The sequence below is a fragment of the Trachurus trachurus genome, assembly GCF_905171665.1.
Source record: "Trachurus trachurus genome assembly, chromosome: 18".
NCBI classification, from domain to species: Eukaryota; Metazoa; Chordata; class Actinopteri; order Carangiformes; family Carangidae; genus Trachurus; species Trachurus trachurus.
Genome location: NC_139909.1, coordinates 14,065,947 through 14,082,515, shown reverse-complemented (window position 1 = coordinate 14,082,515; position 16,569 = coordinate 14,065,947). Strand labels below are relative to the sequence as shown.

The following is a 16,569-nucleotide window of genomic DNA, read 5'->3' as shown; positions in this document are numbered from 1 at the left end:
ATTGTAATTTTTCATATTAAAAAAAGAAATCTCCACATATGATCTAGGTCAGTGTTTTTCAACCTTGGGGTCGGGACCCCATGTAGGGTCGCCCAGAATTCAAATGGGGTCGCCTGAAATGTCTAGTAGGTAATTGATTTAAAAAAAATTACTGATAACATTTTTTTTTAACTAATTATTATTCCTTTTAAAATTATGATTTAAAAACACCACACACAATCTTAAACAACTGTATTCTCCACTTTCACTTTCTCAAATCAATTGAGTTCAAATAAAATGCAGCATATGAAAATATCTAAGCTGGCGCGTCTTGATTGACGGCCGCCAGAAGAGAGGGTCGCCAGAAATTTGTGTCCAAATGGGGTCATGAGCCAAAAAAGGTTGGGAACCACTGATCTAGGTTCTTTATTTATTTTTTACTTGCAATAAGCTTTTTTGTGGGTTTTGGTGCACTGCCATTCAACATCTGGTCATCACCGGGTCACATGGTACACAGTCTATTAGTTCCAAGTTGGATAATAAGGAAAGGAAACATGACCAGTCAATGATATTTGTTAACATTTTGTGAATATTTATTTGTGCCCATATTGGCCCAGTTGTACTGATATTGGTACAGATTTTAAGGCCATATTATATATGTGTTATGTGATGTTAATGTTTAAATTTAACCATATTTTATAAAAAATAAAGACTTTTATGATTGATTGATGAGCTGCTGATCAACTTTACCCATGAGGTAGGCTACATAATGTTTAACAGGAAACCCAACACATACTGTACTGCAGTAGCAGTAAACACAAGTCTCCTTGTAAAAACCCAATGCATAAATTCATCAGCATGAATTTATTGGAGTGAATTTGAATGGAGTGAAGGAAACGAAAGGGAGACGATGCAGCTGAGTGAAAGTCATAAGGAGGAGGAAGTTAAAGGAAGTTTCTGCAACTTAACACTCGATTCACTAAAGAATCCAGCTGAAGCTTGTGTGTACATGTGTGTGTGTGTGTGTGTGCGTGGTGTGTTCGTGTGTCCTTGGCGGTGTCGGTGCACCTGCATTTTTCTGCGTTCAAAGCAGTTTACAGTTGTTGTGTAAGAGCAGGGTTTTCAGCCCTTTGAAAGCCTTTCCCTCATTACCTCTCTGTATCTTTTGTGTGTCTCTCTCTCCTCCAGATCTGATCCACTGCACCAATGAGATGAACGTGAACATTCCCCAGCTGGCAGACACGCTGTTCGAGCGCACAGCCAACTCCAGCTGGGTGGTGGTCTTCAAAGCCCTTATCACCACCCACCACCTCATGATGTATGGCAACGAGGTAGGAGGCTCGCACACACTCACACTGACACACTCACAGACTCACACATGTGCACAATGAAAAAGCCCTCCGGGGCAGCCGGTGAAGGCTGCATCAATAAGTTGCATTATTACTTAAGTCTGTCTCATACATAAATCCAAACGTACATCCACATTGTGGTTTTTAAATCGAGCCCGTATCAGCGGCAGGATCAGCGGCGAGAGGTGGGCGGGAGGCTGACTAATGCATGCTGGGATACAAATATACAACCGACGTGTGCCGCCGCTACGGGGAGGACGTACACATCGGACTCATGGAGTGAATAATAGAAATAGCTGAGCGGCACAGAGAAATTAATTAGCTCTGTACGAGCTGGAAGCAAGATGAGGGGAGATTGAGGCGGGTGGGGGGTGGGGGGTGGGTGCACAAGGACAGAAGCAAATGAATAATCAAATGAATTAGCTTAATAAAAACATGGTTAAAAGCTGGAAGAATAACACGGGGCTCCTCCACGGATTTGCAGACTTTCAAAGACAATAATTGGAAAATTGAAATTCAAGCCGTGTTTGAGGGAACTTTTTTTTTTTGGGGATCGTAATAATTGTGAACTTTTTTACCAGATCCATCCTGCTGTTTTTGCATGAAGAGGTCTCATCAAACCCCGTGTCAGCAAAATGTCTCAATTTATATGCGACAGTGTGGCGCGCGGCGCTTTGAAAGCAAGAGGAGAGATTAATTCAGACTGAGAGTTGTAGTTTCGTTTTTATAGTTTTTTATTAATTCCTAACATAATAGAAGTCGAACGCACTTTGTTCTTCAAATGTACCACTATAGCTGGCGTTTACATTGATCCTCTGGTTTGCAGCCGGTTAATTATTCATATCTCAGTCATTTCTAAAACATAAAGGAATACGATATATATTTTTTTTACACTTTGATATTCAGATGGATTCGTGCCATTCGATGCTCACTATACTGTTACAGTGCTGAATGTATATTTAATGGAGGCAGCAGTCAAAGCAGAGCTGCTCTGTTTTGACATAAAACTCATGGTCCCTAGAATTTATACAGTAATATCTTGTGATAAAAGTTGATTTTATGTTGTGTATTTAGAGCCTGAAGCTTACTCAAACTGGATTTACAGGAATAGTTAAAATATTGAGTTAGATGAGATGATTGATACCGGTCTCATGAAGCTGCAGCTCGCAGATTATTAGCTTAGCTTTTACAACTTGTTGCTATTACACTACGATTTTGTACGAACTGAACCAGTGTTTCTGCAACTATTAATCATTAAAATAAAACTCATGGACCATCCAGCTCCACCGACATCCCCCAAAACCAATACAATCTACTAATTCAATAGTACTGAGGCAAACAAACAGTATGCGGTGCAGTTCTCATTTTCAACAACCTCCTCCCTCACACACACTGCAGGGCAGCAGGTGACGGTGTTTACAACTCTGTCTCGTAACGTTCTGTTATTATCTCATAGCGTGGTGAATGTGCAGGTCACAACTTGTCCACCAGAGCGTTTTGGAGTTGTTGGATTGTGTATTTGATGAGTTTGATGAGGGAAACCAAGAAATCCCATCAGCCTCCGTAGCGTAGCTCCGAGCAGCTCGCGGCTCTGCTCCGCCGTTCTAAAAATAGCTTGCACCGACAATTAAAGGTAACAAACCTACTGCTATGACTATAGGGATTATGGCAATGGGCCAATTTGCCAAAATGTTGAACTATCCCTTTAATGCTACACTTAATGTTGCCCTGATCTTTTGTGCTATGCTGAGCAGAACTGTCCAATCAGAACGACCGTTTCCAAAATGTGCTGTTTTATTTTCAACCCTGGTGAAAGCATGTTGAATCTGTCATTACAGGTGTCAGGCCGATGTGTGTAAGGATCATGCATGAAAAGGAAATGTGAATATTTGCTTTACAAGTGGATTTACAGTGTGCACCCCTGAATTTTCTGCTTGTGCTCCAAAGATTTTAAGTTAGTGGCCACTGTGCTTCTAGTTAGTCTGGAGCCCTGCAATATTTCTATTAAATCTACTTTTGCACATTATGAGAACGTCTGCGCTAAACAAATGTCGTATAAAATGCTAAATAAAGAGCTGTTCCTGTTTGCACCTGCATGCACATATGTAGTGCAGGTGATTGGTGAGGTGATAATATGCTTTATCTGGTGTGATTGCATGGACGGAGATTGTTTTGTTTCCCTTTAAAGTAACGACTGACTCAGCAGGTTGAGTTCATTTTTGGATGAATATCTTCGTAAAGCTCTCTGGTCCCCGTGGCTACGAGGTGATGGCTGCTCTGAAACTACATCACAACGCTCGTGAACTCATCATATTTGGGCATGTTACTCTACGAATGGAGGAAGTTGCCGTTTCCTCTCGTACACAAACACAGACACACACGGGCAGAACACACCCAAAAACAACGACACACCCCGAGTCACATTCCTTTTTAATTTCCTTTGAAATAGGGAAGCATCACTTCCCCCTTTTTTTTTTTTTCAGGCGGGATCACTCATGTCGACACATACGCAACGCTTCCTTCTGCTGGTTCCTTGTTTATTGCATCAATCTGAACTTCCTGAGAATAGAGGAAGGGCTGGGTGTGAGATCATTGTGTTTTGTTTTGTTTTTATTTACGGAAGAAGCCTTTACAACCCCCGGCTCGTTTCACTCCGGCGAAAAAACAAGATGAAAACAAAGAGACATCAAGAAAACCCACTCGCGTATACAGTTGAGGGGAGACGTCGGTCGGGTCATCGGATGACTCCACGTCGCCACAGTGTTTGCTGAAGCTGTGGAAATTCCCATAACGTTTTTGATAACCGAATCATGCTAAGTAGGTCAGTGCAGAGCAGCAGGAAAGTGGCTTAGAGGTATTCCCAAAGCTGCCGGCTGATTTATCTCCAGAGTTGTCATTGTCAGATTGAACCTTTTTGATGTTGATGTCTCACCTAGAGCCACTTCACAGTCTCTGCAACTCTCTCTCTCTGCTGACTCCTCCTCTCTCCATCCCCCGCTGAGCCAGATCTCCATCACTCTGCATTAAGTTCACGTCACAGTGGATGATTTTATTATTGTTTACTAGGACCTGAGTTACAAAGAGAGAATCAGTGCCTTCTCGTATTGATAGAGCTTTGTAGTGCCTTTTGTTTGCAATCCAATAATGAACAGCATTACTTGAGAGCAGATGCAATGTTATTATAATGCATTTTTTCACATTACCCTGCAGCGATTAAATAAATAAATCTGAGGATATAAATTATATATGTAGCCATATAATAATCTGGTTGCTCATTTTAATAACACGGACCCAGACAAAGCATTAGGGTTACTAATAATTCAAGTGCAATGGACATTTCAAATGCAGAGTTTTGTTTCCTCCTCCTTCTTCTTGCCTTCCGTCGTCTTCTCCGTTGGTTTATTTATGAATACGAAACTCGCGAAATGTGCTCTATGTCTGGCTGGATTTTCCGTTCAGGCTGCCGTACAAACATGGCCGCGCAAGATGGCGACACTCTCTAAAGCAAGACCCTTGCTATATATATATATATATAAAAGGATAATTATAAGGCCAAACAAATTTTTATTTTACAGCGATTATACACTTATACAAATATATTCATGGGTAGTATATTCAGATTTTTGCCAATAAACCTTGCCAAATATTACACACTTGACCTTTAATACAGACTAGTGCTGTCACAATGGACTTGGCTATTTGAACAGAATTCAAATTATTTAAAAAATGAGAACATTTGATGTTGGAAACTGACATTCAAACGTGTGCAACGACGCAAATTAACAAATTAGTGCGTCGCAACGTGGCAAATGTTGCATAACAGATTTGGTTGGAACGCCCTCTAGTGGACGCAGGATGTAATAATAAGCTGGTATAGGTTTATACAATAAGCTAAAAAAAAACATTAAAAATTTGAATATAATTTGAATATTTAACGTAAGAAGCATTAGAAATTCAAATCTAATTTGTGTGGAAGATCGACGACATCCCATAATACGGACATGCACAGCACAGGGACGCTGCAGCAGCACTGTATCTGCGGTCTGGCCTCGCAGACTGAGGCTCTGGGGGTTTTGTAGTGGGAACAACTGTGTGTGTGCTCATCAGCCTGCATTCATCAAGGGGCCTGTCAGGCCGCTGGTGCTGACTGAGGCTCGGTGGCCAGGTGTCCCTGCCCCCCCCCACCCCCACCCCCCTCCCCCACGGCCGTCCCATCCATTATAGTCAGAGCTGAGAGAAATCTGGCCGTAAAATTAGAAACCACAGACCCACAGAATTGGGGTCAATAGACTGTACATTCCCTTTCAGATCAACAGCCTGACTGCTTCCAGCTTGGCTGCCGCGGCCCTCGGACTCACCGCCTGATGAATGGTACAGAACATTTACATTCGGTGAAATCGAGTGGAGCTGCATCGGGGGGTTTCTTACAACGCCAACGTGCTGTTTGTCATGTCATCTCATCTTATTCTTAAAAGGGGCCACCACTGGTTGTTATGATGGATGTGGAGCGTTCGTGATGCCTGACACGTCGTCACAGTCCATGTTAGATACGGTGAGACCTGTCAGGTTTGAACCCACCTCTGATGTGATCAAACACTTCACCCCGAGATGTGATTTTTTTTTCTCAGGTCACCCTGCCTAAAAGAGCTGGAATAATTTCATTTTGTCTGGGTTTCAGTGACAGTCAGTCCTCCTGTCTGTCGACGACTCTGTAGTCTTTTTCGATAAGTAAAAAAAAAGCAAAAACTCAACGCTTGTTACTAAATAAACCCCTTTTCACAAATTCAAGAAATAAAAAGATGTGTAAAGGAAGGAAAAGCAGGTAGAAGAGGAATGTTGATTTCACACATCAGTTATTACCTTCAACATTATTAATGTTAACGCCACACATTCAGTGGCAGCTGTCTCAGGCTGACAAGGACAACATGAATAAAAACACTCAGCGAGCAATTGCAGGATACGGATAAATGGATGACGATGGTGGCAATGAGAATCTCTAACTTTTTTTGTCCTTTTTGTTCGTCCAGTGACATCACATGACCAAGCTGTAAAAAAAAAAAAAAAAGTGTAAGTTAAGCTTTGTTCGTCACAACAGTTTTTTGGCTCAACATCACGGTCAACAGCTGAATATAAATCAGCAGAGCGTGATATCTGAGCTTATTTAAATTTAGTCCCGCTGTTGCAGTTCATTGTCAGTGGGTCTGGATGTCAGCAAAAATACAGGTCTTTCTTTTTTTTTTCTTCTTTTTTTTTTTTTTTTTTTTTAAATGCAGCCCATTTCATTCTGCCGTCCCTGTAATGTATTCAGCCCCTGCCTTCAAATCGAAAAGTGGGAATTTACCATTCAGAGCAAATAACAGGTGAATTAAGTTTCAATATCTCGTCTTTGCCTCGGCTGCCATATTTGTTGGAGGGGCTTGGGATCCTGATTAGAGTAATAGCACATTCTGTGTCTGTGTGTGTGTGTGTGTGTGTGTGTGTGTGTGTGTGTGTGTGTGTGTGTGTGTGTAGGAAATGGTTGACAGGCCGGTATTGATAGTCATTAAATTCTTCACCTCCAGTTTTTTCCTCCGTGCCAAAAAGCAATCCTGGCTCGCCCCCCCCCCCCCATCCTCCCCTGGTGACGCTCTGAATCTCACGAGCAATCAAGAGTCGGTCAATATCTTTGATCATGATTTCACTTCTTCTGTGCCGCCGGTATAAAGCCGCTATAAAAAGGGGCGTGTTTCAAAGAAAGCATCTCTACAGGATCTTAAATCCTGCAGCTCATTGTTTCTTCCCTCCAGGTGTTTTTTCATGGCAGTAACAGGGCAGCGGGGGCAGTTACGACGATATGGCACATGCGAGGCTCTTGTCTGTACTTTACAGGCGAACAAATGCATAAAATGTTATTTTTAATGTCTCAACAGCCCAGGAGAGAGAGGAGAGGAGGAGGAGAGGAGGGAGGGGGGTGATAAGAGGCGAGTGCTGCGTGGCTCCTTGTCTTTGCCATTGTCTGGGTTTCTATCGTCTGTCAGCATGTTTCCCTGCTTCCAAGTCTTTGTATGATAGGCCAATATGTACCAAAAACAATCCGGCAGGAAACCCCAAACAATGGCAGGGAGAGCCATTTTCCACCTCTTCACTCCCAGCTTGTCTCCCTCCCTCCCGTAGGGGGAGGCCGCCCGGTCTCTCCTGAGAGCGTTTGATGCTTTTGACCACCCAAGACCCTAACAAGGCTTATACACAGATAGAGGAAGCGAGGACATGAGAGAGAAAAGAGGAGGAGGTATTTGTTCGTGGAATTACAAGAATGGCGGAAAGATGTAGGGGGGGTGACGGAGCAAGGAATGAGAGTCGGGAGTAAGAGGCGGAAATGGGGGTCATGTGGAAGTCAAAGTTATTATAAAATCGATTTTTGAAAGGCTAAATGTGCCTCTTCAAATGGGTTTTCAACGCTGAATGTCTTTTTTCCCGTTTTCCAGCGTTTCTTGCGGCCGACAATCAAAAGACGGTTTAATCCCCACGTGTTGCTTTATGTAATGAGATGTTTTAATGGTGATGCTTTGTACCAGTGATTTAATGTACAGCAGTTGTAAACATCCTGGCTGTTCAAACACAGAAACTTTATGAAATCTTATGCCTGTGTTAATCTGAGCATTGATAACAAAGTGAATACTATACATGAAGGACTGTTTCTGTATTCAGGGAAGATTGAATTGAGGTAAAACACTTAAATTTACACAATGTTACAAGGGCAAAATAATCAGAATAGATTCACAATTGGCAAACAGAAACAAAGGTCATCAACTCTGCTAGACTTTAGCATCCAACCTCTGCACAGTGTTGGTCCAGTCCATTGATTAGACATTGAGGAACTTCACTGGAAGAGAGAAACCTTTGACTGATCAAAAAACTCCAATCCAATCCTATAATGGAGACCTTCAGAAACGCTGCTAGACCCATTTCAGCTTTAAAAAACAACATTGATAGTAGACACAGCCTAAGTGAAAATCAATCCATATACAGCCACAAACAGACCATGTACAGTAGGTGCACGGTCAACTGTTAGATAGACTGAACAGATGAGTGGTAGGCTATTAGCTGATGGATGGATGTAGTTGAATCACCACTTTTTTTTTTTAGCACAACCAATTTGATTTTAAAATCTTTGTTTACTGTTCAGTCTTTGTATCAGGAGCCGATTGTTTTGTCTCAATCAGTTGTAGGCGCCACAGTTTCGACTGATCTAGATTGGTTTTGGAAATGGGGGCGGGACTAGATAAGCTTTTGCTTCTCCCGCTTTCCCTTTCGGCCATGTGTATTGTATTACTTGAACTAAGATGAAGTGTGATGATGATGATTTAAATTGACATGCCCGAAATAAACAAATTGATTGATTGATTGATTGGTTTTGTTGACGAATCGGTAGTAGGTCGAACTTCCTCCCCTTGTTTGTTGTATATTTTACGATGTTTCTTCCTGTTTGTAGTTCTCATCCATTCAGCGTACCTAACTGAGCGTCTCAGGTGTGGTTGGCATGGACGCAGATCGTTTCTGATGCGTTTCTTTATTGTTTGAAATCGTTATTTTATTTTAACATGTAAATGTCGTCAATCAAACCCTATACTCTGTACAGCCATGTTATTATATATATCATATGATAAAACAGACCATGTACAGTAGGTGCACCATCAACTGTTTTTTTGAAAGACTGGGAACAGATGGATGTAGTTGAATCCCCATTTTTTGATCTTCTACATCTTTGTTTACTGCTCAGCCGTTGTGTCAGAAGCCGACTTGTTTTGTCTCAATCAGCTGTTGGCGCCAAACAGTTTCCACTGATCTAGACTGGGCTTTTTTTGCAGAGTTGAGGAATCGGTAGTAGATCGCACTCCCTCCCCTTCAAATTTGTTGTTTTTTTATTTGCAGCGAAGAATAAACACTTCATAAACTGCACATTGAGCACAGCAACAGAAAATCCCCCCCACCCCCAAACCTGTCAGGCTCAGATATTCCCCCAAGATGAACGGCCTTTTTTAAACGGCCGCTCAGAGTTTCAGTTTTTCCTCAACGTGCTGCGACTTCGAGGAATGTCACAGCTACAAGGTACAGTATAACACGGCCTTGTGAAAGCCTCTTTTTTATTATTTTGGAAGGGGTGGTGTGTGTGTGTGTGTGTGTGTGTGTGTGGGGGGGGGGGTTGTTTTCAAGGACGCCAAGTGCTGAAAAATACTACCCATCATCCTTTTCTTCTGCGGGACAGGATAGTTGTAAGTGTCATTGGGGGGAAAATTACAGTCTGATTGATTTCACCTCGGTGCCGAGTCTCTGCACGTCAAAACTGAATATATATAGGAACGGATGGAGAGAGAGAGAGAGAAAGGGAGAGAGGGAGAGACGGTGGGATGAGAGGCAGGAGGAGAGGAGACGGAGTGTGAGAGTCATTAAGGACATGAGAGGAGACAGAGACGATCTGGCGAGGACACCAGAGAAAGTGCTGATGGTGGCAGGACACACCGCTTTCTCTTTCTCTGTGTGTGTGTGTGTGTGTGAGATAGCAGGAGATATAAAGAGGGAGGGAGCAAGTAAGGTGTGTGTGTGTGAGAGACAACTTGTGTGTGTGTGTTTTTACGGCGGCGTAAAGTTGCAGTGTGAGTCGCCACCAGCCGTCCTCCTCCTCGCCGCCACGCCAGCGTCCCAGATAGCAAACGGCCCATTTGTTTCAGTGACGTCACCGAAGCACTCTCATCACTACGGCTCCCTCTCCTCCTCCTCCAGGGAGGGAGGGAGGGAGGGAGGGAGAGAGAGGGGGTGAGGACACAGACGGAGGCAGAGATTTAAAGGGATACGCCAACATTTGTTTTTTTTTTACGTTTCTTGCCTCACTCCCGAGTCCATGACAAGCAGATAGACACCATCCTTTCGACTGTGCGTGTAGTAACAAGGGAGATAGAGCCGCATCGCCTGTAATTAGCTTAGCTCAAACGGGTAATGGTCGCCTGCCTCCACCTAAAGTCATCAAAGAAACTCTTCAGTAACTCTAAACGGGCCGATCTTCGTCTCAGAGCTGACAAAACTTTCCGGTAAGGCATCTTGAGCGGTCAAATGGGGGACGAGATCGGTCAAAACGGAGGGTTCAAGCAAAGGCGGTTTATTTTGGTTCAAGCTAGCTACATCGAGGGTAGGTTAGCTTCCTATTTCAAAGTAAAAGCACAAATTCTATCGTCATGGTTTTCTGTATTTAAAGGGCAACGGGTGTTTTATTTTGTGAAAGTAACCGGAAGTGCGTTGGTCACAACGGCTAGCATGAGTAGCGCCGAATTCGTCCGAACAAAATTGTAAACAGCTGGTATTTAGACAAATTAACGACACACTGCTGATCTAAACGGCTACTTTCTCGCCTAAAAATGTTTGAAATGTCGATAAAGTGATATATTTACAGAGTTTAGAGCTAAAATGAAATCAGCTTCTGACTGCTGATTTCGGCTCAGGTAGCAGGCAGGCTAACACTACCTATACACTTCCAGCGTTTGAGCTAAGCTAATTACAGGCGATGCGGCTCTATCTCCCTTGTTACTGCACGCACGGTCGAAAGGATGGTGTCTATCTCCTTGTCATGGACTCGAGAGTGAGGCAAGACACGAAAAAAAAAAATGTTGGCGTATCACTTTAAGCAAGGGAAGGTTGAGCCGAGACATTATGAAAGGCAGACATGGGAGCTACAGGCCGACTGGGAGGAAAAGAGAAAAGAAAGAAAAGAAAAAAGAGAAAGGAGGGGTCAACCGAAAAAAAAAAGAAAAAAGAAAAGAGGGGAAAATGAAAGACAGAAGGAAAATAGAAAAGTGCTGACTCAAGCAGTGTGTCAAAGGGAGCAGGGGCAGAGAGGAGGATGTTATTTGTGTGTATGTGCGTATGTGTGTGTAAAGGTCACCCTGACTCTAATAGGGGTCACTTGTGATAATCTGACAAGCATGGACACACACAGACGCACACACACAGATACAGATACACACACTCAAAGTCACCACATGTGCTTCCTATCAGCTGCTGCCGTGGCAACATAAAGATGATTAGTGTGCAGGCAGAAATTGCAGTGCATGAACAGTGTGTGTGTGTGTGTGTGTGTGTGTGTGTGTAGAGACAGACTCCTGCTTGTCTTTGATACCGACACATCCTATCTGTAAAGTGAAAACTCACAGGGTGACCCACGATGAGCTGACAAACACACACCCCACACACACACACACACACACACACAGACACACACAGATACACTTCCCTTTCCGCTCCTTTCGGGGAGATAAACAAGTTTTTCCAACTCCAGTAAATTGGCTGCATCTGTGTGATCAATAGGTGAAAGTAAAGTAAGTTTGTGTGTCAGTGTGTATGTGTGTGTGTGTGTGTGTGTGTGTGTGTGTGTGTGTGTGTGTGTGTGTGTGTGTGTGTGTGTGTGTGTGTGTGTGTGTGTGTGTGTGTGTGTGTGTGTGTGTGTGTGTGTGTGTGTGTGTGTGTGTGTGTGTGTGTGTGTGTGTGTGTGTGTGTGTGTGTGTGTGTGTGTGTGTGTGTGTGTGTGTCCTACTGGGCTCAGCAGCAGCTCAGTCATCCAGAAACTTGCACGGTGCAACCGGCTCAATAGAGATTCTCCCAGTCAGGGACGTCTGCATCTATTATTGTTACCTTTTTTTCTTTTTTTTTTTTGTCTGTCTTCAATACTGGTTCAGGTTATTGATCCGGAGCGTCTGCTGACACATCACTGATTTGAATTGTAATTGAACCCCCCCCCCCTCCCATCCCGATCCCCCACTTCCCAAAGAAGCCACGCCATCATCCAATCAAAGCTAAGGAGCCATAACCAGACAGGGAACAGTTAGGGATGTCACGATTACTTGTTTTCACAGTTAATCGTGGTATTAAACGCCACAATTAATTAATCGTAAAGATTCCTAAATATTGTTACTTTCACAAAAATTTGATGTGGGAACCATATAGGCAGATGTGCGCAAAAATAAAGGTAAATGCACAGATACTGGTCCATTTAACTAACCTAACATTGAATTGGTAGGAATTTAAATGTTAGCATGTCATTTTTAATTTAAAAGAAAGCAAAACAAAACAAAAAACGATTAAAATAAACACAAACATTTGGTATAGATAACAATTTATGACCTGAATATTTCAGGGATTAAGAATTGGTCATACATTAATAGATACTTGAAATATTTTGTGTAAACAATGAGTAATGTAATTATATTTAGACTATATTTGATTTTACACATTCATAGTGTTGTGAAATTAAAGCAGATATCAGCTTCACGGCCGTTTCGGCTAATGCTGCGTTCAAGGCAGGCTTTTGAAACCGTAAGTTACAGCTTCAAGTCACAACTACGACTTGGTAGCGTTCCAGGTAACCCGTAGCTCGTGTTTTTACCATCCTGTTGTCTGTGAAAGTTCCCTATAACGGCCACTCGTAACTTCCGACCCGTGAACTCGTACCAGATCGAACTGGTATGACTTCACAGGAAGGAAAAACACAAAGTACGAGTTTCTTTGAACGCACCATGAGTTAGCAGCCCCCGCCCTTGTCAGGCATCAATTGGTCTTCGTGCTACGTCACCACATTCACGCGCATCCCTTGGCTGCACACACAGCCCTTCATGCCGTTCTCTCTCCTCATTGGATAACACTTGTATCCCACAAGGAAAATTTTCTCCTCGGGTTACAGCAGAGTAGAGTGACGGAGAGACTCGTGTTTAGGCTGAAATACTTCATGTAAGTGATTGCTGACGGAAAATAGGACTATTTAGGACTTATATTAACAAAAACATTCCACTGATATCTGCTTTAATTAATGCAGAATAATCGTGATAATCGTAATACCGTGATTATTTCTCTGACAATAATCTTACCAAGAAAATCTATAATCATGACGTCCCTAGGTACAGTACATGTTGACGCTGCATCTAGAGTAAAGAAGATGCTTTGACTGTGACTGTTGTGCTATTGTTGCAGCTGAAGGAGGCTGAAGTCTGTTTCCTGTTTGCGGTGCGGTTACGTCTTCTGTGAGAAACTGGCACCTTTGCTGCACATGTGGTGGAGGACGGTGTCTGTCTGTGTCTCACTGTCTTTTAGAGGTCAAACCGTAGTGCAGCAGCTCCTAATGTTGCATGAAATGGCAAAAAAAAAGAAAAAAAGAAAAGTGTCCACTCATGCAGGACAGCACTTGAATAAAACCTCTGCTGTCCTGTGTGTATGTGTGTGTGTTTTTACTGCAGCTCATCCTCTGTTTGCTCTCCGGTTGAACACTCACTCTGAAAGGTAACGCCTGCGAGGAGTCGTTTCTGCCTCTCTTCAAGTGCCAGGTTTAATTAGTACAACTGTAATTAGCTCTGCTGCTTCTGCCGCCGCCGCCGCCGTCGCCGCCACCGCGTGACACAATTGCACCTAAAACATTACAATTAGCTGTTTCACTGCATCTGATCTGCAGTTAAAAGTGATCCAGTGATAGAAGTAAGTAATGGAGTTCCTTAATGGAGACACCGCTCCTCCTCCCCCAAGACCTGCGTCCTTATGAATGAATATTCACGTTTATTCGTACAGCGTCAAATCATAATTCATATTATCTCAAGGAGCTTTACTTTATTATAGAGAGATGTCCAACAGTTTTTGGGATACATTTCCATCCCTACAGTACATATACAGACTATTTCTTGGTCTAGAAATAGAAATCCTACAGAAGTGAAATATTCTGATAGTTTGAGATTATGGATTTTCATGAGTTTTAAGCAGTAACCATCAAAATTAATACAGAAAAATCATTTTACATGGAATTAATCTAGAATATATGAAAGTTTATGTTTTTTTTTTTAAAGTAAATTACCCAAAAGAAGAAAAAAAAAACATACATTTTGGACAGTGGCAATAATAAGTTGTACTCATAAGTGATGGTGATATTGTCATATATGCTGTTAAACGATTTAGTGAAAATAATCATATTAATAGTAATAGGAACCAGTGTTATCATTAATAATAGTAAATCACAATACTACAGCTATGACTACTACCTTTACCACTTCTATTATGGCTCAGCTACTACTACCAGTACTACAATAACAATAATTGTTCTTCTTGGTATTGGTATTGGTATTGGTATTGGTGTTGGTATTGGTGTTGGTATTGGTATTGGTGTTGGTATGGATCCTGGATTCTGTTGCTCCAAAACAAAAAAACCTGCAGAGCGAGAACAGAGACACGTTATAAATAATATAGAATAAGAACGTTTTATGAACTAAAAACAGAAGTGGAGTCTTTAAGGTTACTGTAACTTCTCCAGCTCCAGTCCACAGATTGATTTCAGAGAACAAACACCAGTTTATCAGATGTTCTCCAGCCTCAAGCTCCTTTATTAGACACACCCTTGTGTGTTCAAGGCGACACTCATTATCCAGGAATGTGCTTTCCAATCGCTGGAGTTATTAAGTTGTTGAACAGAATGGATTTGGACTGAGAAACAACAAAAAAACCTCTTACATTTCTAAACTTTCCTTCAATTCACCTCCTCGTGTTTCTCCTCAGTCTCTTGGATAATTTAACAAAAGTATAGTTTATGCTCTGGTGATTATTTTTAATCATTTTTAGCTTTTCTTCTCCTTTTTTTTTTACATTTATTTTGAGAGATTCTGAAGGATTCATCCTCCAAATTACTGTACTTACTACAATACCCATGAGCCCCTTGGCCGCTGTTGCCATGGAGACAAAGCGAGACAAGAAGGCATGAAGCAGAACATTCAGAGCACTTTGGAGATGAAAGCGGGAGCTAAAACACTGCACCACAGCTGCCCAAGTCTCCCCCAGATATTTGAGAGGCAGCGAGAGAGATGAACAGATTTATAAGTGTAAAATATTTGTTGAATATTTCTCGTCTCTCTACAAAGTGCAGCCAGATCTTTTTTTTTTTGTAGAGTTTCCTACCTTAGTAGATGCTACTCGGGAGTTGTTGACTCACATCTGCACCGCAGCTTTGTTCCTTTTTGAAGTTTTTTTGTTTTTTTATTTGATCAAAAATCTTCACACAGTCGATCTCAATAATCCAGGAAATAACTGTTAACAGAGACGGGTTTAGCTTTCGACTCCTGATTCAAACTATTACAGTGTAACACAACGTGTGTTAAAGCAGATATCAGCTTCACGGCCGTTTCGGCTAATGCTGCGTTCAAGGCAGGCTTTTGAAACCGTAAGTTACAGCTTCAAGTCACAACTACGACTTGGTAGCGTTCCAGGTAACCCGTAGCTCGTGTTTTTACCATCCTGTTGTCTGTGAAAGTTCCCTATAACGGCCACTCGTAACTTCCGACCCGTGAACTCGTACCAGATCGAACTGGTATGACTTCACAGGAAGGAAAAACACAAAGTACGAGTTTCTTTGAACGCACCATGAGTTAGCAGCCCCCGCCCTTGTCAGGCATCAATTGGTCCTCGTGCTACGTCACCACATTCACGCGCATCCCTTGGCTGCACACACAGCCCTTCATGCCGTTCTCTCTCCTCATTGGATAACACTTGTATCCCACAAGGAAAATTTTCTCCTCGGGTTACAGCAGAGCAGAGTGACGGAGAGACTCGTGTTTAGGCTGAAATACTTCATGTAAGTGATTGCTGACGGAAAATAGGACTATTTAGGACTTATATTAACAAAAACATTCCACTGATATCTGCTTTAATTATTGCATTAATCGAAACAACATCACTTTCTTTTTGATGGCCCTGCTTTTTGAATTTAATTTTCAGCACTCAGCTCTCTCTCTCTTGATCTCAGTAGGATAGCTTCCTGAACGTATAATAATGTTCTTTTTACATTTATAACACATTAACATTCAGACATTTAAAAAAAAAAAAAAAAAAAAAAACACGCTCCAAAATCTTTTAATCTCCAGACTAACTTGTTTTACCAGGAGCACAGTGAACCCTAACCTAAAATTTTAGGAGTGCAAGCTGAAAATGTAGGGGCGCACACTATACATCGACTTGAAAAGCAAATATTCACATTTCCTTTTCATTCATTGATCCTCACACACATTGATTGGCCTGCCACCTGTAATGACAGATAACAGGTTGAGTTGCCACTTCCTCGTTTCACCAGTGTTTAAAAGAAAAAAAAAAAACAGCAAATTTTCTGCTTGAACATGCGCAAGTTAGGGCTGTCACTTTTTTTATTTTCGATATTCGAATATTTGTTTGAACGTGGGGTAAACAGTTCATATTT

At 42.0% G+C, this 16,569-nt stretch overlaps 1 protein-coding gene across 2 annotated transcripts in view; it reads left to right on the top strand.

The window, feature by feature from the left end:
* The window catches only part of LOC311002088 (phosphatidylinositol-binding clathrin assembly protein), an 88,885-nt gene that overhangs the window by 21,651 nt on the left and 50,665 nt on the right, over positions 1–16,569 (top strand). For both annotated transcript variants that reach the window (XM_083993310.1, XM_083993309.1), the window contains exon 2: positions 1,168–1,310. In XM_083993310.1, coding sequence (XP_083849436.1) covers positions 1,168–1,310 — 143 coding nt within the window. The remainder of the gene's footprint in view (positions 1–1,167; positions 1,311–16,569) is intronic.